We start from the raw sequence: 23,093 nt of genomic DNA on the forward strand, positions 1-23,093 counted from the left end.
AGCCATGGTCACGATGGCGGTGATGAGGATGATGTGATGGCGGTGGTAGCCGTGATCACGATGGCGGTGATGAGGATGATGTGATGGCGGTGGTAGCCATGGTCACGATGGCGGTGATGAGGATGATGTGATTGCGGTGGTAGCCGTGATCACGATGGCGGTGATGAGCTTCATGGTGAAGAATATGGTGGTGGGAGTGGAGGTGATGGTGATGAAGAAGAAGGGGAAGGAGAAAGTGGTTATGGTGACAATGAAGATGACAGTGTTGGTAGCGATCAAGAATGTGATCGTGAGTAAGGCATAGTGGCACCCGCTTTAATCCCAGCACTCGGGAGGCAGAGGTAGGCGGGTCTCTGTGTTCGAGGCCAGTCTAATCTATAGACTGAGATTCAGGACAGCCAGGGCAACAAAGAGAAACCCTGTCTCAAAAAACCAAAACAGACTATGGCAACAGGAAAGAGTATGTTGATGTACATGTCAGGAAGGTTATAGATGAAAAAAATGATAATTTTTTCCCCAAAAGTTGTGGGAAGAGTTACAGAAAAGCTGGAACACGGGAGTGACTGGGGAAGCACATCTGCCAAGGGAGGAGTGTAGGGTCGGAGGGGGGCAGCAGTGAGCAGAGGACTTGAGGCCCAGCATGCCTGAGGACAGGACACCATTCAAGCTCAGACTCTGAAGAATTTTCTCTGGGTTCCAGAGAAGAGTGAAGCCTGGGAAGCGTTGTCTTCCCTCCTGTCCAAAGAGCCCAGAATTCACTTGGAATTCTGGCCATCATGGTGTGCGAGCTCAACTGGGTGCCCCAACCCTTTGTTCATTTAAAGACACTGAACAAGGGACCATGGAGACGGGGCCTTGCCTCTGCCTCTCACTAGATGTCTCCCCTCAAGCAAAGACTTGGCTTCTTCCCTAAGTTACTCCATAAACAAAATGAAGCAAATCATTGTTGGTGTCCTCTAACCCGTGCGTCTCTGTGGAATGCGGGGTAGGGCGGAGCAGTGCTTCCATCAGGACGGGACTTTTATGATGCAGTAATCCTGATCCGAAACTGAAACATAAGGTAAGGAGTACTCACTCACTGAGGCCCCATGGAGCACAGCCTAGGCTAGGACAGGAGGACGGGTTTCACTGGCCTAGGCAGCCTGACATGAGACTGTCCCAGTGGCTGGAGCAGTGGGGAACAATCCTGTGTCCAGTTATTTGAAGTGGAGATGAAGGAGGAGCCCAAATCCCCCTGGGATCTCCCCAGTGACCATTTGCCTCTCCAGGGTTGGCTGGTGACTAGGTGGGAAGTCCTCTGCGGTAGGAAACACCAGGTGATTGGGGTAGGTAGCTGACTGGTATCAAGGCACTGTGCTAAGAGCATGCTCCATTCTTTCCAATTACTGTTATTTACACCAGGCCTGAGGGTCAAGGACCATTATTACTATGTCTTACATAAGGATTTGAGGTTACGTGACTTGCCGAAGGTCACAAAGCTTCAAGCAGCAGAGCAGATGAAACCGTTCCAGCAATCTCCACATCTGTACCCTAAACTATCCAGATCACCAGGCCCCATGTCCCTCCAGTGAGGAGCCACAGTATCAGGGCTCCCTGAGCACTGTACTCAGAACATTTTATCTATTGACTGTGCTGCAATATAGTCAGAAAAATGGACAAGAGGGAAGGCACATGACACGGATAATACTCTGCCAACAAAGAAGCTCATTGGGAAACCAGTAGAAAATGAGCTGTCAGATCCTTCATCTGGAAACCGAAAATGAGAGGGTTGGGCCCAGCGACCCCTAAAGGGCTCTCCAGCTCTGAAAAGACTCACCTTCAGGTCTGGGGAAGCAGCCATAATACTGCGTCCTCGAGTTTGTCCTTCTGCCGATTCATTGTCTGGCCAAGCGAGAACGCACTCAGGCAGCCAGCTCAGGTCATGGCTCCGTGGAGCATCCCACAGCAGGGACAGAGATGGGGCTGATGCCTCCGGCTTCCTCGCTGCTTTGCATTCCACAAACGTCCTGTTTCCTGAGTTACAAGAGCTCTGGATGGAAGAGTAACTCATCATCCTGTGTCCTGAGCTACAGAGCTCTGGATGGAAGAGTAACATGCTGATCTGTTTGGCAAACAAAATGGAGCAACTACATCCAGCCGAGCAATGGACGCTTCCCAAAGTCACACTTAAGTCACAGAGAAGCGGATAGTTTATCTTGGTGCCCCACAGAAAGGTTGAATTTTGACCTTAGCCAATTACCCCCTTTTGGCTGGCATAGGCTGTGCCTTTAAGCCTTCCTTACCTCATAAAGTAAGAGATTCTCTCCACAACTATAACAGGAAAAAACCGAGTTGAGCTGAGCATTGATGATCCACTGAGAACATGAGGGGAAAGTGCCAGTTTTGACCCTAAACAGTTCTGGGCTCAAATTTAATAACTGAGAGACTTTGGCAAAGTAGTTGGCTTTTCTGAACACGTTTCCCTATTGTCTAAAATGGAGCCTAAACTATCATGTTTTGCCTCACATGGAATCTAGTTTTGCTTGCATGTATACGTATATGTAGATATACATGCATATTTTTCTATCCTAGCTCCACCATGAATTGATTTGTCTTCTTGTGTCTTGGTTCCCCTTCCTCTAAAGTAGGAATGTGACATCCATTTTGTGAGCGTTTATGTAGAGTACATACTTGAAACCTGCTGAGTTACTGGCCACCAGTAATGGCATCGTCAGTGTGCTTGTTGCAGGCAAGGCTACATCCTGCCTCAGAAGAAGGTGATCAAGTGAGGTGGGGGTGGACAGGCTTGGTTTCAGGGAGAGAAGGGTCGGTGCATGAAGAGGGATAGGGAGGACCATCACAAGCCTGGCTTTGGCTCTTAAGTGGACTTGAATGTATCAAGCAGAGACTTTCCTAAGTTCTGTCCTCATCCCTTGGGAACGCCTGCCTGCTCTGCCTGGCTCATCCGTAGTCTAAGCCTTTTGTTCAAATTGCACCATATTACCCGTCAAGCAAATGGGGTTGTGTCATGGCAGAGATTTGTCAAGTGACAGAGCTGGGCTTTCTGATAGCTACACTTATTTTTAGAAACTTTATCCTGAGACACTTTAAATTAGCTGTGGTCCTAATTTAAGGCACTCCGTGGTGCGTGGTTAGCATTTCTTCATTGAGCAATGGTGTAGTACATGTGCTTTGAAATCTAGTGATGGAGGGGCTGTACCAAACAGCAGAGAAAGAGGCCTGCTTACATCCCTCCTTCCTGTAAGACCCTTAGGCTCCAGGGCATCCTGCCTGGTCACAGCTTTGGCAGGAGCATGTGATCTGGCTGTTCTCTGCCTCCTTATCCTCTATTTTCAATGTCTGCCTAAAGAGTCCCCTGCAGTAGCTTCCTGGTCCCATGCTTACCCAGTGCTCCTGGTTTAGATAGATCTCCTCTTCTGCTGTCTAGATAGGGTCTCAGACTCTACCCTGAGTCTGAACCTCCCAAAGTATTGGTCCAGCCCATGGAAAGCTTCTATGGCAGGGCTGGCATCCATGAGTGTGCGTTTCCACCAAGTTCCAGGAGACAGGGATGCAGCAAGTCCAAGGAGCCCACTTTCAGGATGGCTTATGTATCAGGGGTATCCAACTCAGGGCTAAGGGCTCCGTGCAGCCCATAGTGGCTATTTGGATGTGGCCCAACACAAAAGTGTGAATTTACTTAAGACATCATGAGGTTATTTTTATCTTTCTGGTACCTCTATTATGTGAGTCTCAAGTATGAACTTTGTAGATGTAACATCGTATCACAAAAGTCACAAAGTCACAAAAATCAAAGATATGTATGTACTCAAGACCTAGATGGGCTATGAGCTGAACAACTTAGATTTAATGTATGCCCTAAGACAATTCCTCCTTATCCCATGTGGCTCCGAGAAGCCCAAAGGTTGGACTCCCTTGAATGCTAGAGTATTCCAGGAGTTTTCTAATCTCTTTCTCTATCAATAATCTGTGCTAATAGCTGGTTGCCTTCACTGTGGTCAGTTCTGATCCTGCCTCCCTTGCATTAAAATCTCCCACATTTTCCTGCACTCCTAAATCCAACAAATGTCTCTAGAAGTCAGAACCCACATTGCCTAAGGAGTGTCTGCCTAAGGAGTCATGACATGACTTGACTGGACAGGGCATGACCAGTGTGAGTCAATTCATGTACAGACTGCCCTCTCCGTGTCCCCACTCAGTCACATGGGACTTTGTCCACCCCACCTGTACATCCAAGGCACCTGGAACATACCAGTGTGTAGTAAGTCTCTCAGAAATGGAAAATGATTGAAGGTGTACTTAACAAGAGATGAAAATTATTCCTCTAGAGAGAATTTAAGCAACCCCTGTGAAGCTAGGATTTGATCTTGGCATACACCTTTCCCCATTTTTGTTAATCTCCAGGGCTGTGTATGGCTTATACAGAAGAAGTCTCTGGTTTGATTTAAGTCAAATAAGCATAAGGGCCATATAGTGAGTTCAGCTTGGGCATGGGGGAGGTGGCCCCACAATTAATGCTAACCCCTCAGCTGATCTAATGACTTAGACAAGTGTCACTTGGCTTCTCTGTGGGTAGAGGGAATGGTTCCCACCTACTTCAGAGACCTGTTATTGGAAACAAATGAGATTTCTGAGATAAATTGGTTAGCTCAATTATTGACACGTAGACGGCTCCCCAACCATTGGTGATGAGTTTTTAGCAGTGAGGTCTCCAGACAAAATAGAGAGGGGTGGTTTCTCACAAGAGTTTTAATGAAAACGAATTCCACTTTGAAAAATGATAATAGATAAAAACATTCCAGGATTCTTTCTCCTGTTTTAATGAATCAAGGATATACCAAATTCATATTTTTCCTCCGAAACGATCCCAAAGGACTAGTAAGCTTGATTTATGTTTTCTTTACCAGTCAGTTTTATTCCAAAAGCCTCACATTTCCATTAAAACGCTATTAAATAAAAACAGGATTTTACGGTGTCTGTGATGGCTTGGGTCTCGGTGTGATAATTGCAATTATCTCCAGCAAAGACACCATTGCTCATCCTTTTATTTCCTCTTGTACATCAGCTGCATCTTTAGTGTGTCCCAGGTGAGGAAAACCACTCCCCCCAGAAGCTGCAGTTCCAGGTCTGGAATGGGACATAAATGGGCAGCCATCCGGAGGCGCACAGTGTCTTGGAGGGCTGGTGAAAGGTGTATGCTGGGCAGTGCGAGATGCCAGATGCCACAGAGGTGTCTCTGGAAGGGGACATCTGGTCCTCCAGAGTCACGTGAGGAAGACCTGTCTAGCCTGACCATGCTGGAAGGCGGTGGTGATGTCCCCATCATCATGGCAGGTCCCACAAAGGCTTCCACCTGCGCTGCCTTGAACAGCCTGCTGCTACATAGGTCCAATCCTGTCTACCTGGGTTAAGATTTCTTCTCTGAAATGACATTGTTGTGAAGTGTTCTGGAACTAGATGGCAGCCGTGGTGATAAAGCCTCATGAAAGCCTTCTAAATACCACTCAACTGTACACTTTAAAACGTTTTAAGTAGCTGCGTCTGTGTATGCTCCACACAAGAAGAACAAAAAATATCCCTGGATGGAATGATCTCCAAAGCCACTTACAGCTAACACAGCATGGCATCTGACACTCGGGAGGGGAGGCACATCACCCAGGGAGGAGGCTGGATGCTTGGCTCTGCTAAGCAAACAGCAAGTCATGTAGCCACTAAATCTTTAACCGAGGAGGAACTGATAACCACAGTATAGTTTTGCTTAATACAGACTATGTGTGTGTCTGTGAAAAATACACCCAGGATGTGCAAAAAGAGTTTAAACTACATGTCCTGTCACCCTAACTCTAAATACAGACATCTACACATTATTAGTGTCTACATTTAAATTGTGGGATTAGGAACCATTTTGATTCCTTTATACTTCTCTCCAAAGGTCTACAATTATTGTCTGGAACATAAAGTTCCAGGCTGAAGATACGGCTCAGGTGGCAGAGAGCCTGCCTAGGCTCTCTGCACAAGGCCCTGAGTTTGATCCTTAGCACCATGTAAATCTGGATGTGGTGATGCAAGCCTGTAATCCCAGCAGTGGGAAGGTGGAGGCAGGGGGATCCGAGGTTTGAGCTCACCCTCAGCTTCTGTTACACAAAACCTTGCTTTTAAAAAAGTAAAAGGCAATGGATTTCTTTTTAAAAAGATCTTTCAAAAATTAAACAATACTATTCAGAATTCTGTAGCCCCCACATGAACCATAATGTGCTTCAGAATAAGGGTGTACTAAGACATAGAGATGCCAGAGAATTGATTTGTAATCCTGATTCACTCAGAGATTAATGTTATGCTGTGTTCAGCCTCAGTCTTCCCGGAACAAGGCTGCAGTCACAGGCTCCTCCTCAGAGGTGCTGGAAGAGCAAAGGGGATGACTGCTTGGGGCGGGAGGGCTTGCTGACTGAGTCCTCCTGAGCTGGCTCCATCCCTCCAGTGGCCACACTACACACTTCCCAACCTTCCCCTTAACAAACTTCCTGAGCAGTTCTAATTAAAGCCACAGACTCTTCTTCTGATTTAAGAGCTGATTTCTGGGAAGAGTGTCAGTTTGCACCCCTCCCTCATCATTTCTCTTTCTACCACTGTCTTGGGGAAAACACTTCATTTCATGTGAAAAATTACCACCACCACTGGACTTTTATTTACTGTCTGAAGTTCAAGGTGACAGTGACAGAGCCGTTTCTGCTGAAGGAAAACCACACATCCCAGGAATATCCAGCTCTCCAGAGGACTTGGATCTGCACACTCGCAGGAGGGAGCATGTTACAACCCAGACCCTCCGTGCCATTGAACTTTAAAGAGATTTTCCTTCACTGTGTCCTGGTTCTGTTCTCCTGCCCGTCCTTGCTTTGAGTCCATAGTTAGGATCCACTTGAAAGAAGCTGTGACCAGGCCTTCTGGAACTTTCTACTCGTGTCTTCCTGGAGGTTGGCTCCTTGGGCTGGTACGAGATTGGGACAGTTTGGGCAGAGCTTTTGACAAGGTTTTGTCTCCCAATCTCCTTTCCCATTTCCAGGTACTTAATGAGATTTGAAGCATCATGGCTCTGACACTCTTCTTGTCAGTTTGTCGTCATTAAAAGCACACCCCCAAAAGCAAATTCCCAAAGTGTTTTGGCCAGAGTTCTATTCCTGTGAAGAGACATCATGACCGTGGTAGCTCTTATAAAGGAAGCCGTTTAGTTGTGGTTGGCTTACAGTTCAGAGTTTTAGCTCATTATCATCATAATGGGAAGCATGGTGGCATGCAGGCAGACTAGAGAGGTAGTTGAGAGTTCTACATCTGGATCTGCAGGCAGCAGGAAAAGAGAGAGAGAGAGAGAGAAAGAGAGAGAGAGAGAGAGAGAGAGAGAGAGAGAGAGAGAGAGAGAGAGGAGAGAGACTACATCTACTCCAACAAGACCACACTTCCTAATAGTGCCAATTCCCTATGGGGCTATGGCGGCCATTTTCATTCAACCCCCTCCCCCAAAGTGCAACAAATTTAATGAAAACTGCCTCCCCACTCCCCATTCCCTGCACCCAGGAACCTAACACACACCACATCCTGTAGAAGTGAGCTGACTCGTGCCCTCAGTGCTTATGGAGATCTGAGGGACTGTCCTGGGAACCACGGCAGTGTGTAGAGAACTGAGAGATGTGTCCAAGGAGCAGAATGGGATGTGAAAGATATCGTTGGTATGACCAAGGAGACATCAGAGGTAGTCTGGACAGAGCCTAGCACCCTGAGATGTGCACTGAACTTCCCTGGATCAGATCTTCGTGGGATTTACTGACCATGCCCAGTGTGTTCAAGGAATGGTCTTAGGAATGGTCACAGAAGGTGGCAGATGGTTATCTTGGTCCTAGTTCTGGGTGGGAGGGGAGTCAGAAAAGTCGAGAGAGGGGCAGTGAGTGACAGAGGGAGGTGGGAACCCAAGAGCAGTGACCCTTAGGTTCCAGACCCAACTGATGGACAGCAAGGTAGAGGGGTAGCATTCAAGGCCTGGAAGTGCCTAGCCAGTAAGGAACTAGAAACAAGGAAGCCTGGGAAGAAAACAGGACTGCCAGGATGAAGCCCTAGAAAGAGGCCAGCATCTAAGGCAGAGTCAGAGAGGAAGTACCCAATATGGTATGCTGGTAGCCATGGGGCTGGCTACACAAGGTGGCACATGCCCGTAATCTCAGCTCTGGGGAGAAAGTGATAGAAGAATTACATATTCTAGGACAGCCTGGACTACATGGTAAGTTTGGGGCCAGCCAGAAATATGGGGTGGGGGCTTGGATGAAAATGGCCCCATAAGCCCGTAGGGGCACTGTTAGGAAGTGTCGCCTTGCTGAGTGTGTCACTGGGGTTGGACTTAGAAGACTCCGAAGCAAGCCAGGCCCAGTGTCACCTGCTCTTTCTGCTGCTGCAAATCCAGATGTAGAGCCTTCAGCTACCTCTCCAACCTCGTCTGCCTGCACGTTGTCGTGCTTCCTGCCATGATGATAATAGACTAAACCTCTGATCTGTAAGCCAACCCCAGTTAAGTGCTTCTCTTTATAAGAGCTGCTGTGGTCGTGGTGTCTCTGCACTGCAACAGGACAGTGACTAAGACACATGATGCTCTGGTCCAAGCAGGGAAGAATGAGAGAACCCCGACCTGTGGTGCTGCTGTGGGAACTAGAGAGGTAACATTGACTATGGAGACAGAGGAAGAGTTGGCATTTATTCTGAATTTTCCCACCTGGGTAACTGGTCGATATCTGGTAATGACACACCAAGGAGATGAGGACACAGACTGTGGATGAGGGAAAGTGCTTCATCATGCTAGAGGGAAGGGGAGGGGACCATTCCCAGCTAGAGGTGGGAAGGTAAAAGTCTGTAGCTGCTTATCTTCTTGATTATCAGAATAATTTCAGAATAAAACGCACAGGCTAAGGAGTCACAAAGCTCTCATCATGTTTCTGTATGAGGTCCAAATAAGTAGTTAAGACAGAAAAGCATCTGTGTCCCTGGGACGAGAGAATGAAAGTGTCTTCCCAAGTTGTTCACTGAACTGAGCCTATGGCTCCTTGCCAAAAAATCTCAGTGAGATTTTTCTATTTCTTAATTGTTCAATTACTACCCATAAGTAGGAGTTTGAAGTCAGACCCAGGCTGCTCACAATGGAGTATTCCCTTGAATCATGAGCAGAGTGGAGGGTTGTCTCCCATCTTGGAAGCCAGGCTGGCGGGACGGAGGAATCCGGTGTTTCCAGTCCTGGCTCTGCCCTGGTTCAAGCCTTGGCTTCCTTCTGCAGAAGCTGTGTGAGCCTTGAAAGATTCAAAAGCCAGTTTTTTTTTTTTAGCAGCAAATGCCAGTCCCTGATTGTACATCCAGAGGGAAGGAAGCCTTTGGAGGCAGGCAGTAGTCACAAGTGCCTTGTGTATTTCAGGTCTCAGCAGGTGGAGAAGCCTTTCACTTCAAAGGAAGATCTGAACTGTGAGCTGGCCGGTGACTCGGACTCCAACCCCGAAGCCCATCTGCCCTCCATTTGCCTCAAGCAGGTGTTCCCCAAGTACGCCAAGCAGTTCAACTACCTGCGCCTGGTGGACAGGATGGCTAACTTGTTCATCCGATTCCTGGGAATCAAGGGGACGATGAAGTTGGGACCAACTGGCTTTAGGACCTTCATAAGGTTAGTGAGACCAGCTCCCTCCAGCTTCAGTTTTGGAGAGGGTGGAGCCTACTCACTCCTCTGGATGATCACATGGCCCATGAGTGCTCTTGAGAGACCATAGAATTGAATCAATATCCTGGGGCTGTATTCACCTCAGGGCTGGCACTAATCCTATAGACCCGCGAGTCTTCATCCGTGTGTGTGTGTGTGTGTGTGTGTGTGTGTGTGTGTGTGTCTGTGTGTGTGACAGAGACAGAGACAGATAGAGACAGATAGAGACAGAGATAGAGATCCTGGCATATTGAGACTCTTTTCAAATGAGTTGATGAACATTAACCATGACACTTAAACCACAGGTTCATTGTTTAAAACAAACAGTTGTGTAACTCAATAGGAGACAACTGTTGATGCACAAGCATGAGGATCTGAGTTCATGTCCCCAGCACCCACATAACAGCCAGACATGGCAGCATGCAATAATAATTCCAACACCAGGGATGGGGAACAGGGCAAGACAGGAGCTTGCTAGCAAGCTAATCTAGCAAAAGTACAAAACTCTTGGTTCAATGAAGAGCCTGTCTCAAAAATAAGGTAGAATAAAGTAGAGGGAGACACTCAAAATCAACCTCAAGACTTCATATACACATGCATAGGTGTTTGCACCCATCCCCACACACCCATACACACCAAAATAAAATGTGTGCTACCATACTAGTCATTTTTATTGTTGTTGCTATGACACAATACCTGAAGTTGGATAAGTTTATAAAGAAAAGAGGTTTATATAACTTACAGTAGCTTTAGCAGCTTAAACTCAGAGCAAGTAGCCCCATTAGTTAGATCTTCGGTCAGTGTCTAATGGCAGTAAGTAATATCACAGGGAAGCATGTGTAGGAGAAAGAGAGCATGGCCAGAGTGAATGGATGCCAGAAGGCAGGTAAGAGTCAGGCTCGTTCTCACAACAGCTCAGGTTTCCACAAGAACTAGTGCCCTCCCAGGGCACATGCCCAGTGACAGGCTCCGCCTCCTAAAGATGCTACCTCTTCAATAGCAAGAGGTTTATGCTTCCAACACACGAGTCCTCAGGGGATGCCATAGCTAATTTTATCAACTTGACATAACCCAAAGTCCCTTGAGAGGAAAGCCTGAATCAGATTGGCCTGTAGGCAAGTCTGTGGAGGATTGTCTTGCTTATTAATGAGTACAGCAGAGTCTGGCACACAGTAGAGGACACCATCCCCAGGCAGGTGGTCCTAGGCTGTATTAAAAAGCTAGCTGAGCTGGAACCTGTGAGCAAGCCAGTAAGAGAGCCAGCAAGCAGCCTTCCTCCACGTTTTCTGCATCAAGCTCCTCCTTGAGTTCCTGTCCCAACTTCCCCCACTGATGAAAGTGACCTGGAAGTGTAAGAGGAAATAAACCCCTCCCTTACCTGAGCTGCTTTTGGTCAGAGGATTCTATTAGAAACTAGAACAGGCGACAACCTCAAACCCTGTTCTAACACAGCAGCTACCCTGAACCAGGGCCTTAAACACCTCGTAGAAACTGCTCTAGGGCTCTGACCAGCCCTGTGCTCTTAGTGTGTGTTTTCCCAGTGGGAACAACCTGGCTGTGGCTGAGTTCACAAAGGCATCTCACTCCACAGTGAGTTTCTGGAGTAAAAACTTCAATAATTAATCTAATACATGATATAGTACATTTGTTCTAGTTTTAAAATAACATGTTTATAATGCATACTATACAAAACTTACATGAATTTTAAAGGTAAAACATAAAGAAGGGGTTTCTGCTATAACCTACAAAGTGAGCAGTTGCCTCTCATTGCCCGTCTTTTATGGTTCATTCATTGTGCCTCCACCCTTTGGAACACTGTGGGGCAACACAGGAGAGTGCACCAGCCATAAAAACCTAGGGCAAGCTCATTGCTATCCCTGGAGCTGTGGTCTTTATCCTATAGACCTGGGGAGGAGTATTTATCCTATAGTGTGTGTGTGTGTGTGTGTGTGTGTGTGTGTGTGTGTGTCTGTGTCTGTGTCTGTGTCTGTGTCTGTGTGTGTGTTGTATAGGATTAATCAGGACCACAGACAAGCATCTAGTATATGGCAAATGATTGATGAATATTAGTTTCTTTCTAATGGTTAAAGAATGTTATAAAAATGTATATATTCTATAAACTCTCTCTCTTCTTTCACACACACACAGAGGGGAGGGGAGGAGAGAGAGAGTCAGGGCCTGCGCAGGCTCTGGTACAAACCTGACAGCCATGCCAAGCCACTGACCCTAGATCACTTCAGCAAACATGGCCTGACTCCAGCAGGGAATTGCTCATTTGCTGTTCTCTGTGGCATTGCCACCTCAAAACGAAAAGTCTCTGACAGGCCTTAGCATTGCTGTCATCTCTTGTCCTTGGTTTTAACATACTTACCCTGTGTCTCAAAGCCACACTCTTCACAGTTTGCTTCACTAAGGCAAATAATTAGACGCAATGAGTTGGAAGCCATGTTTTGCCTAAGGTTTCTCCAGGCAGAGTTTATGGAGACTGCCACCAGTGGTCTGGTGTTCTTGGTAAGATGGCAAACCCAAGTTTTGGCAGCCATTGTTCCCAAGTTAACCTGAAGTCCTGGCTGCTGGGTGCTCAAGAAGAGCATTGCATTAGTTTCAAAGGTGGGAGTCTGGGCGAAGGAATGACATAAGCTTTGGGGTCTAACAGTCCTGGCTTTGCAGCCAAGTGTATGTATTGTTCATTGGCTGTGTGGCTTTGGAAAATCCCCCATTACGCTCTAAGTCCCAGTTCCTTCATGTGAGCAACATTCCTGCCTTCTGCGGTATTATTATGAGTCTGGGGTATAATATGTCAGAAAACACCTGGTCCAAGGCCTAGATCAAGGGAGCTGTTTGCCAAATGAGAGCCTTTGCCTCCTGTTGGGCTTGCCTTGGATGCTCAGCAGAGGATGCTGACTTCAAGTGACTTAGAACAGAAAAGCCAGCAGCGGAGCTCTAGATGGTCAGAGACTCCACGAGATCACAAGTGTCCCACCTCATTTCTGCTCACCCCATACTAAATCTGTCCTGATGGATTCAAGATTTCCTTATGGTCACAAGATGGCTGCTCAAAATCTAGCCACAGTGGCTGAGTTCTACACTGGAAGAAGGAAGAGGGAGTAATAGCACAAATCTCTACCAGGTGAATTAGAGTCCTGAAGATACCCTGGTTGCTGTATGCAGTGATATCTGCCTCCATCTTGCTGGCTACTTCTAGTTACATGGGAACCGGGAAATAGTCTTTGTATTATTTCTATTCATTTGTTCCTTTTGTGTGTGTGAGTTTAGGTACACATACGTCATAGCATGCCTGTGAGGTCAGGGGACAGCTTTCAGGAGTCAGTTCTTTCCTTCTATCATGTGGATACTAGGGATTGAACTCAGGTTGTCTGGCTTGGTGGCAAGCATCTTTATCCTTTTAGTCATCTTGCTGGTCCCTAGAGATTGTGTGTGAGTGTGTGTGTGTGTGTGTGTGCGTGTGTGTGTGTGTGTGTTTCTTTTAAAATGTATAAATACTGCTATCTCATCACAGTGAAAAAGAGAAGTCAAATAGCTAGGTAGTCGTTCTCTGCCTCTTGATGATTCTTATTTGAGCTGTGGAACATAGGGGATCCTGATCTGAAGGCTTGTGGAAGCACATAAGGATAAAAGTGAGGTGGGCAAGCTGCTGTGCACTTCATTTGTATGACATGTCCACAGCTTGGACTTCCCAGAGCAAAGGCAAAAATGCTCTAGGCCAGCCCAGCTTCTGCACCATGACACAGAAGTCTCCATTGAAAACCTAAAGGACTGAAGTGCTAGCTGAGCTTCATGTGGGGAACTGTCAGAATACATGAGGAGACAGATCCTGTGACATCTGCCCCACACTCATTTCTTCCCAAGAAGCTGCCTAGGATGTTCAAAGGTAAGTTGAAGAAGCCCTTCCTTCCCCTGGGACTCCCCCAACTAACAGCAGGAAACAGACTCTCGGGTACCAGCTTTTGGCAAAGTCTAAGGCTGTGACCAAGAACTCCCTGGCTGGAGTTGCAAACAGAGCCTAGAGCTAGAAATAAGAACAGCGAAGTTTTATCCACTTGGTGGAATCCATGGTGGCCTCCGGAAGGAGGCAAGACTTGCCCTACTACCAACTGTTATTGGATGAGCTGTAGACAAACACACCACCAAGGCAGCAGGGAGAGCCAGCAGAAGGATTTCCTGTGGCCCAAGCTGAAAGGTGAAGGAGGGTGATTCAGGCTGTGCTGAGCCAGAGCCTCTGTGAACTGGGTGAGGTTCTGGGAAGCTTCCTGGCCACTCCTGGGAAAATTTTGCTCAAAACAAGGAGGAGATTTGAAGACGCTGGGCAGCTCCCATTCTCACCTGCTTCTGGAGCACACAATGAATAAAAGGAACTTCTCCCCGTCTCCTTCCCCTGCCCCCAAACACACTGTGGGCTTTGATGGCAAGTGGCAGGAGATGCTGTCTCAGGGAACCATCACCAGCACACTTAATGTCACCAGAGCCTCTCCAAAAGAAGCTATGCACACTTAGTTTTGTGTAAAATCTCAGTAATGGAAGAATGGATTTAACCATGTGTGGATCCCATAAAGATAACTCTCAGGTCAGAATGGACTAATGGCAAAATATCCTCCCTCAGAAAGCTACCTGGGCATGACAGGCTTTGTGATTTTCTCTATCATCAGCAAGTGGCATTTGCATGAGAAATCGATGTTTCCAAGGTTGGGGACCATTAGGTTCTGCAGCCACCACTTCCCATCTGTGGCCAGCGCAAGCCGTCAGTGAGCTGCAGCAGAATGTGACAGGAAAAGAGCATCTTCAGGTGGCCAAGAGGCAGCTCGAGCAGATGGACACAGACAACAAGGCTACCCAGCAAACGCCTGCCCTTATCAAGGATGCTGGAGGAAGTGGAAAAACACTGCACTAGGTAGCAGACGCTTCCTTTAAAGGCATCCCAAGAAACCCCAATGCAACTTAATAGCAAAATATGATAATTCTCTGCTTTCCAATTTATCTGGGTATGTTGTTCAGTCTTGCGAATTAAATTTCACCACCTGCTAACGACTGTTCTCCATCTCTCTCTTTTCCACTTTGGTTTAAATGTTACTTCATTATGAATTAATAATATTTATGCCATATGCCGAATTGAACCAAGTGCCCTTCACAGGACGCCTCGGAGCAGACATATTCCCAGCTCGGTGCACATTTCTTTCACGGCTCCCACACAGACGGCTGAAGTTGAGCTCGCCTTCCGTGTCTGCTACCCACTCTCTGTCTCTCCACATGCCTCGAAGAGAAAGAGAAGGGGAGAAAATAATAAACGGCCGCCTGGATTTATTTTCGGTGTCCATCTCTTAGAACTTGCCGCATAGATCAGCAGTTTTCAGAGCGAATTATGCTAATGCCTGCCCGGCCATCTTCTACTTTTCTCTTCCACCAAGAATGAGAAATAACGAACTGTCATTCTCTTGTCTAGACACTCTAACCAGCCTTACGCAAGTGCCATTTTCTCAGGAGCTGTGTAATAGTCGCACATATCACCGTCGTGAATTGAGCTCCTCCTCTCATTCTATTATTCTTTTTATTTTTGGAAAATTTATTTTGTAATAATTGCCAGGGTGTGAAGGCTTCTATTTCCCCAGGAAATAAAAACTGTCTAATTGATGCTTCAGCTTGGCAGCCTTCTTTGAGAGAAATGTATCTGTATTAGTCTCTCACCACTAGATCACTAGCTAGGGGCGGGGAGACATCAGCCGTGATTCATGGAGGACACTTTCTCCATAGCACCCTGCGTTCCCCACTGGATGCAGCTGGGGATTCAACAGTTGGACCCAGCCAGGCCCATTCCCAGGAAACTGCAGCCCCTGCACTGTGAGACCGTGCTTTGAAACCCCACTCCACCACTCTCGCTGCTTCTGATCCAATGTCTTCTTTTGAACTAAAGGACGCGTTCTTCCCTGTCTCTTTTCCCACTTCCCCTTTGTTGTATGGAGATATTAATGTGCTTCATAATGGAGAGTGGCAGGGGGTTTCTCTCTGAGAGGCATGGTCTGTTAGAATGTTCTAGAATAGAAGTATAAGACAGCTTTCCCCCCTTTCATTAACTCCTTGGTGACTTTGAAACTGTCCTTCTGTGGCCACTCCTTCCCAGAAGCCTTGTGCACTTCTTCTCTGTAGCCTTAAAAACCATGGATGGTTTAAAGCACAGATACCTCATTCCCCGACTCCCAAATGCTTAGATATCTGCCTCCCTTCCCTTTTGTAATAAATAAATATGGTGGTTTGAATACCTTTTACCTTATAGAAACCTGGGGGTGGGGAAGCTGCTCTCTTTTTTTTTTCTCCACAGAGAAGGATGAACATAAAAGAAATTCTATAAATAGAATTTCGTGGAGTGGAAAAAGTTGGTCCCTAAATTTCCCATGAGACATTGGCAGTTAGCGGGAAATGGGGTGGTCATCTCAAACCCACTCTACTCGGGCTCCTAATGAGCTTGAATGATTTGTGGTTCTCTCCCAACATGTACAATCTGACTCCTCCCATTCCAGAAAAAAGAAAAGGAAAAAAGGAAGAAAAAGAAACACAGAGGGATCAATTCTTTCAGCTGATTCCCCATCACTGGGGAAGGCGTTCACTGTCTTAAGCTCTCCCCATGTGCCAGGCGTGGAGCATCACCGCCAGGGCATCGTCTGGGACCTCCATCCAAGTGAACAAACGAGAACTCCTGTGATGTGCACAAGGAAATGCCGCAAAGCCAAGGTCTCAAACCTTCATCTTTTTTCTAGAAAGGTTCTAGATTTTCACATCCACTAAAGGACTTACCCTTCCACCCAGTCATTGGATAAGCTATGTCCAGGGCTTAAGGGGAGATTGAGCTCCGTGGTGGGAATGACCTGGCTGTCACACTGCATGTCCGGCACATAACCCCTGCATGCTGTGCCACCCTGTCACTGGGCCCGGAACACTGTTGCCCACCATGGCTGAGGCAAGCTCTGTATTCAGTGGCTCAGCAACTGAACACCCTCATTCTAAAGACTCTACTTGAGCTCACTGAGAACATCTGGTAACCAGAGGACAAACCTGTGAGACTCTGCCTCCGTGAGGTCTCAAAACTCCCCAGCAGGCATCCAGGCCTGTGGTTAGTGAACTGAGACTTTTGTATCTTGGTCCTAGGCTCCGCTAGGATCCTTTGCTGGGCCATAGCTCGTCCTCCTGCTCCTGTCTTCAAGGGGAGATGGGTCACAGACTGTGCCCTGTGATCTCTGACAAGCGCTGATTCTCTGTGCCTCATCCTCCCCACCCTCACTGAGATGAGACCGGGCATCCCTCCCTCACACACACTTAGAAGGATTCTGAGACCTTGGGGCGAGAAAGGACCTTACAGTTGGATAGTGCCCGAGAAATACCCACAGAATCCAGATTCTCTTAAAGCATTTCCCATCTGCTGCAGCTAACACAGACCGTCCACTCTGCTCTGACTGCAGACATCGTAGTCAACTGTATTTGGCAGTATTGTCGGGGAGGATGGGTTACCTTGGAAAGGGGATAAATGGAGAATGCTCCCTGGTAAATTACGGCTTCTACTAAAAGTTTGACACTTCTATTTTCTTCCTGTCAGGAAAAAAAAAATAACTATACACCAGTGGTCAGTTCAGTTTCTGTTTTCATCCTTTGTTAACCCATGGAGCAAGCCAGGCAGCACTCCATCCTTCCAGGAAGCAGGTAGTCCAGAGGATGCAGGTGTGGCTACTAGGAGAAGGCATGGACTTGCCTTAATGAAGCTCTGGAAATTAGCAGCATACATTGACAGTGTGACTCAAGAGACCAGGGCACTGTCCCCAGCAGAACCCAATAGAGATAGCCATCTTGGTGACAAGTGACATAAAAAGCTCGGCGTCCGCTGACATGTTGTTACCGAGGCGCAATAACTGTGCGCTGATGTGCTTTGAAGTCTGCCGTGGCAGCTCGTGATTGAAATATGGAGCAGGATGTGAACTGATGGTCTGGAAAATACAGACGGGTGGGAAGAAGGGAAGGGAGGGAGGGCAAGCAAGTGTGCCGGGGCAGAGAAGCAATGGCCTCATCCGGACACCATACTGGGCATACTCACAGCCACCATGGTTAAGGAGTGGGCCTGGACTTAGAAAGGAGCCTCTGGGTGCCAATCATGCTTGCCAATCAAAGCTTCACCTGTCTGGCACCTTGGGAACTTTCACACAGGGAACAATGACAAATGAGACATCAGAGAAGCACTTTATCATCAGCTGGGATCATGGATGAGATACCCTAGAACTATCCAAAGAGCGTTAGATAAAGCCATGACACCCCAGCAGCTGGCCCATAGTCCAGCTTCAGGATTTCTAGGTAAGTAAACTCTGCCTCCCAGAACAGTAATATCCAGGAGGGGGTTTAGGGGAGGCAGACAGGCCAGTAGTTGTCCTGGGCTCTTTTCTTTTGACCTAGGTTTCATTACCTCAAAGGGGCGATGAAAGCTTGGTCTTGTGGCCTGAGAGGAAATGGAAAGTGAGATGCAATGAGGGCTCAGGAGTCCCACGGGACTCTAGGTACCAGGCAGCACCCGCACCCTCAGCAGCACCCTCACCCTCAGCAGCACCCGCACCCTCAGCAGCACCCGCACCCTCAGCAGCACCCGCACCCTCAGCAGCACCCGCACCCTCAGCAGCACCCGCACCCTCAGCAGCAGTGGACAGGTATCAGCTGCATTTTAGAGATCAGGAAACTAAAGTGTGCAGAGGTTTAAGAAAACAATCCACAACCAAGCATCTAGCTGCTGTTCACCCACCCACTTTTCCAGACCAAATAAGTCAGTGGAGGGGAAGGGGCTCCAAAGGCCACCTTTGTGGCTTAGACAGGGAGGACCACTGCTGACATTAGACTCCCCGCACCTAAGCAAAAGGAGCATCAGAAGTATCCACCCTCCTCGTGGCTCCAGACGGTCGGGAGCAAGCATGCAGCACGGTGTGGAAGGACCTCCGCAGAGAAGTGGGCCCAGCCTGTGCTTTCTACTCTGCAAGTCTGGGCCTGTGTGTGGCTGATTCAGGACTTATATAAAACTCTCAGGTGACAAGGTAAGAGAGTGAAGTAAAGAGACACCAAGCCCCTTGTGTTCATGTCTGGTCTCAAGGATTCATCTGGTGAGATCCAGGAAGAAAGGCTCCCACACCACAGTGATGGCTTCGTCTGCTTCAGTGGTGACCTGTCATTACCAGGTCATGTGAACGTGACGCAGACAGCTGCCTTGTACTGGCAGAAGAGGGCAAACTCACACTCTGGGTATAATCCATAAGAAGACGAAGACACCTACATAGGAGTATTTCTTGGCTACGTGGTTCCTGAGGGTAGGGCATAGCTTCACTGGTAAAATAGTTACCCAGCATGAATGAGGCCAGGCTTCCATTCCCAGCCCCACTTAAAAACCAGGCATACAGCTACAGCATCTCGCCTGGGCAGCACAGCAGAGCTGGCTCTGGTTGCAGGAGTGAGGGTGAGCTGGCCCCCAAGGGTGTGAGAAGCAGAGAGCTGGCCCTGGTGGTGCAGGCACAGGAAAGCTGGTGGAGTGACCAACTCAGCTTCCACCCAGGCCCAGATCCAGGGCTCTGAGTTGGCCTAGCCCAACATCTACCCCATCTATGAACTGCTGGAGCCTGTGAAGGGACCAGTCCTCAGATCCAAGGCTGCGGGACCTCCATGACACAAGGCAGCAAAAGGTTATCTGAGAGGAATCCCAGTGAGGATCCAGTAGTGATTAAAGGAGTCGGAGGCCTCGAACCAGACTGAGTCGCTGCAGTGGACATTTGCAAGAAAAGCCACTTGGGTAAAAGGGTACTGTGTGACACACCACAGCTTTGGCAAGATGATATGCTTGTTTGTTTGTTTTTGTTTTATTTTGGCGGGGAGTTGTAAAAGCAGAGAGCAGATATAAAGGGACAGGAGAGATAAGTGGGATTAGAGTACATGTTGTGAAATTCACACAGATTCAATAAAAAAATAAAAATAGGTAAATAATAAACAAAAGAAAAAAACCACCAAGTGTAATCCCAGAACTCAGGAGGTGGAGCAGGGAGATCATCCTCAGTCATAGTGAGTTTGAGGCTAACCTGGGCTATATGAAACTCTATTATAAAAATTAAAATAATAAGAAGAAAGAAAAACAGAGTCTGGTTTGTGTTTGGGAGGGGGCAGGGTCTTCCAGGCTGTTGAAGGTCCAGCTGTTACAAAGAAAACACTAAAATCTGAAAGGTAGAAAAGGGAGTGGCCTGCCCAGGCCGGTTCTCAATCAGTGGCAGAGCCACTCAAGAATGGCTGTGTGTATTGCCTAGCTCTCTGGAGCCCACTCATTAGCTCCAGACTAAGGCCTCTATCCCACGTTTCCACTCGTAATCTTTTCCCACTGTTCCTCAGCTGACCTCCAGGAATTCAGGCGGTGGGGTAGCCTGAGCAAAGACAAGTTCCCCACAGGAGCAGCTGGAGCGGCTTAAACACCGGAGGCTGACTTCTCTCAGTCTGGAGGCTGGGAGGTCAGAGCTGAAGAGCTGGCACATAGGTGCCTGCTAAGAGCTCACTCCTGGCTTGCTCATGGCTGCTTTCTCTGTGGTAAGAAGCAAGCAGGGAGGCAGGAAAGCTCTCCTCCTCTTAGTGTCTTTGCACAGGGCACTAACTGATCTGCTAGGGCCCCACCCATATGACCTTGTCAGCTCAAAAGACTGTTCCTGTGGATTCCCGGGGCACACAAAGGTTCAGTCTGCATCAGCCTGAGGGAAAAAGAGAGCCGACGTTTCTACCGTTGGAGTAACAGTCTTCTTCCCTGTCACGGCAGGAACTGCAAGCTGAGTAGCAGCAGCCTGTCCATGGCAGCTGTGGACATCCTCTACATCGACATCACAAGGAAGTGGAACTCGGTGACCCTAGACCAGCGGGACACAGGTACCCGATGGCTGCCTTGCCTGACAGGCACGGGAAGGGTCTGTACGTCTCTCTTCCTTTCATGTTATGGAGGGGAGGAGGGAGAGGAATGAAGCAGAATTTAAACTCTGAGCCCTGAGGTACTGTCTGCTACCAAGGCTTGGGAAAACCCTCCCCAAATTCCAGTCCCACCCCTAGCCTCTCCTTTCTTTGCTTAATCACTACTGGGAGTAAGCTGCTGTTCCTCAGTTGGTTTGTGGCCCCGCGTATGTTTTCAGAGCACACAGCAGCCAGGCCTTGGGAGGACTGGAGAGCTTGGCTCTTGCAGGAAAGGAGCTCGGTGGAGTTGAGACCCGTGTGAGAGATGATGCTGAAGTAGCAGGGGTTGGGGTGGACTAGGATGGGTGTTCTTCCTCCCAGGAGGGCAAAGGGATAAACCAGTGTCCAAGGTGAGGGTGGGCCCAGGCGGGAGTGTAGGTCTGCTTACACATAAACACGTGAAAAGGCCATTGAGCCCAGGCTACACCCAACCAGCTCCAAAGGAGAACAAAATGGACAAGGAGACTGGGTTGTGACAGACTTTGAATGTCACACCAAAGACTGCCACTGTGATAGCCCGTGCTTTGTTCTTTGTCTTTTTGATTCTTCCACTAGGAGAATCTACCTTTGAGTGGACAGGTTTCCCTTTCCCACCCCATCCTCCAAACAGTGTAGTAACCATAGCTGACTTTTGTACAGGTCATCACAAAGTGTCTCTCTCTCAGTGTCCCCATGACCCAGCACAGAGGCATTAGGAGCCTGATTTCACAGACAGTGAGCAGCGCTCCAGAGACCAAGGTTTCAAGGCGACGCTGAACAGGGTGTACACAGGCACCATCCTCCCCAGCCCTCTGCCATGCTGTCACTCCCACACACGGAAGGGCCACACCTGCTGGGGTTGGATGGAGAGGACCTGACATCAGAAGCTGAGGGATCTGGATGAGAACTGGTTTTACCATCTCCTGTCACCATCACCTCCAACCCTGGGGCTTCTCAGCTGTAAAACTAATGCTTGTGTTCTCCGGATGGCCCTGAGGGCTCATACACTAGTGGCTACTAATGCATTTGGGGTCACTGCTGACCATTCAGGGTGGTTCATCCTATTAATGGATTCTTTCTCTCTTACTGCTGAAGAGACTCTCAGGAGAGGCTATGCGACCATCTCACACCCCCATGTGGGCTAGAAATGCCAACCACAGGGTGTAGCCAGCTCATCCTCTGCATAGTGCTGACTCAGAAATCCATGTGCTGTTTAGCATCATGTTTGATAAAGATGCTACCTGATACCATGTGTTGACTATTGCCTCCATGCTGAGCACTGCTGCATGCTTTGCATGTGTGACACCAGCTACAATTCTGGAGACAGGTCTGATTGTGTCCATTGTACAGAGGAGAAAACTGCGGCTGAGAGGCAATTATTGGTAGACTAGTATTCAACCATCAGTGCACCTGGGCTTCCTGTCTGGATCAATTCCTCCTACCCATTATTGTGGCAGGGGTGGGGGGGTAAGGGGGTGGTAAGATGGCTGGTCTACCTGCTGACCCCCTTAATTCAAAAGTAAAAGTCAGGAATGGTAGCAGTCATTGAATCAACCAGGTGAGCCTATATCTTGTGCTCGAGGCCTCCCTGTCACGTGGGGAGGAGGGCACGCCTGCAGGACACGTAGGCAGGTTAATTATCATTTCGAGGACAGAGCGAGCCCATGTGGCAGTTGAGCTGCATCGTCACACTCACATTTTGCTGACACCCTCAGAAAGGGAAGAAGAGCTTATGCCTCAAGCCTAAAGCTGGGTGCTGTCGCAGGATTCTGTAGAGGGGGCCAGATGAGTGGGTGGGGTGGCAATGGAATTATTAAATATTGAAATTGATCAGGAGTCACAGCAGGAAGCTGTTTATCATGTTCTATTTCTTCCCACCAGCATCGCCAGCTGGCCCATTGTTCATCCCGAAAAGCTTTGCATGTTTTGTTTGCTTCTAAAACGGCTCTCTGTAAGCGGAAGGGGAAGGGAGGGTGTCCACAATATCAGCTCAGCAAAGGACTTCTGGGGTCCACCAGGGTCTCTCTACTTTGCTGAGCAAGCCAAATTAAATGAGAAATATTCTTATATTTAGCACAAGTGAAGCTGGGTCTGGGATCCCCCAAACTTCTGCTTCTGTCTGTGCCCCAAACACTAACTCTAGATCAAGTGGAACATTCAAAGACAGCTTCGTGAGTCTGTGTACTGTGGTTTCTTCTTGTAGCTTTGCAGATGAGGCTCCAAGAGCAAAACAGACTTCAGTTTCATAGCCAATGAGTGACAAAGGCAAGATTTGAACTTGGGCTTCTGCTACCCCGAGGACTGTCTAACCTTGAAGTGATATCTGTTTCCTGTATGACCTCAGAGGGGACAGGCTTGTGTCAGAAGTCAGAGGTGATGCAGAGGCAGGGAG

The 23,093-nt window shown here is 48.1% G+C and overlaps 1 protein-coding gene across 1 annotated transcript in view; it reads left to right on the top strand.

The window, feature by feature from the left end:
* The window catches only part of Ttll11 (tubulin tyrosine ligase like 11), a 227,083-nt gene that overhangs the window by 171,075 nt on the left and 32,915 nt on the right, over positions 1 to 23,093 (top strand). The window contains exons 8-9 of the mRNA XM_028754738.1: positions 9,443 to 9,685; positions 20,538 to 20,644. Of these exons, the coding sequence (XP_028610571.1) occupies positions 9,443 to 9,685; positions 20,538 to 20,644 (350 nt within the window). The remainder of the gene's footprint in view (positions 1 to 9,442; positions 9,686 to 20,537; positions 20,645 to 23,093) is intronic.

The sequence above is a fragment of the Grammomys surdaster genome, unplaced genomic scaffold (assembly GCF_004785775.1).
Source record: "Grammomys surdaster isolate TR1022 unplaced genomic scaffold, NIH_TR_1.0 126035, whole genome shotgun sequence".
Lineage (NCBI taxonomy): Eukaryota > Metazoa > Chordata > Mammalia > Rodentia > Muridae > Grammomys > Grammomys surdaster.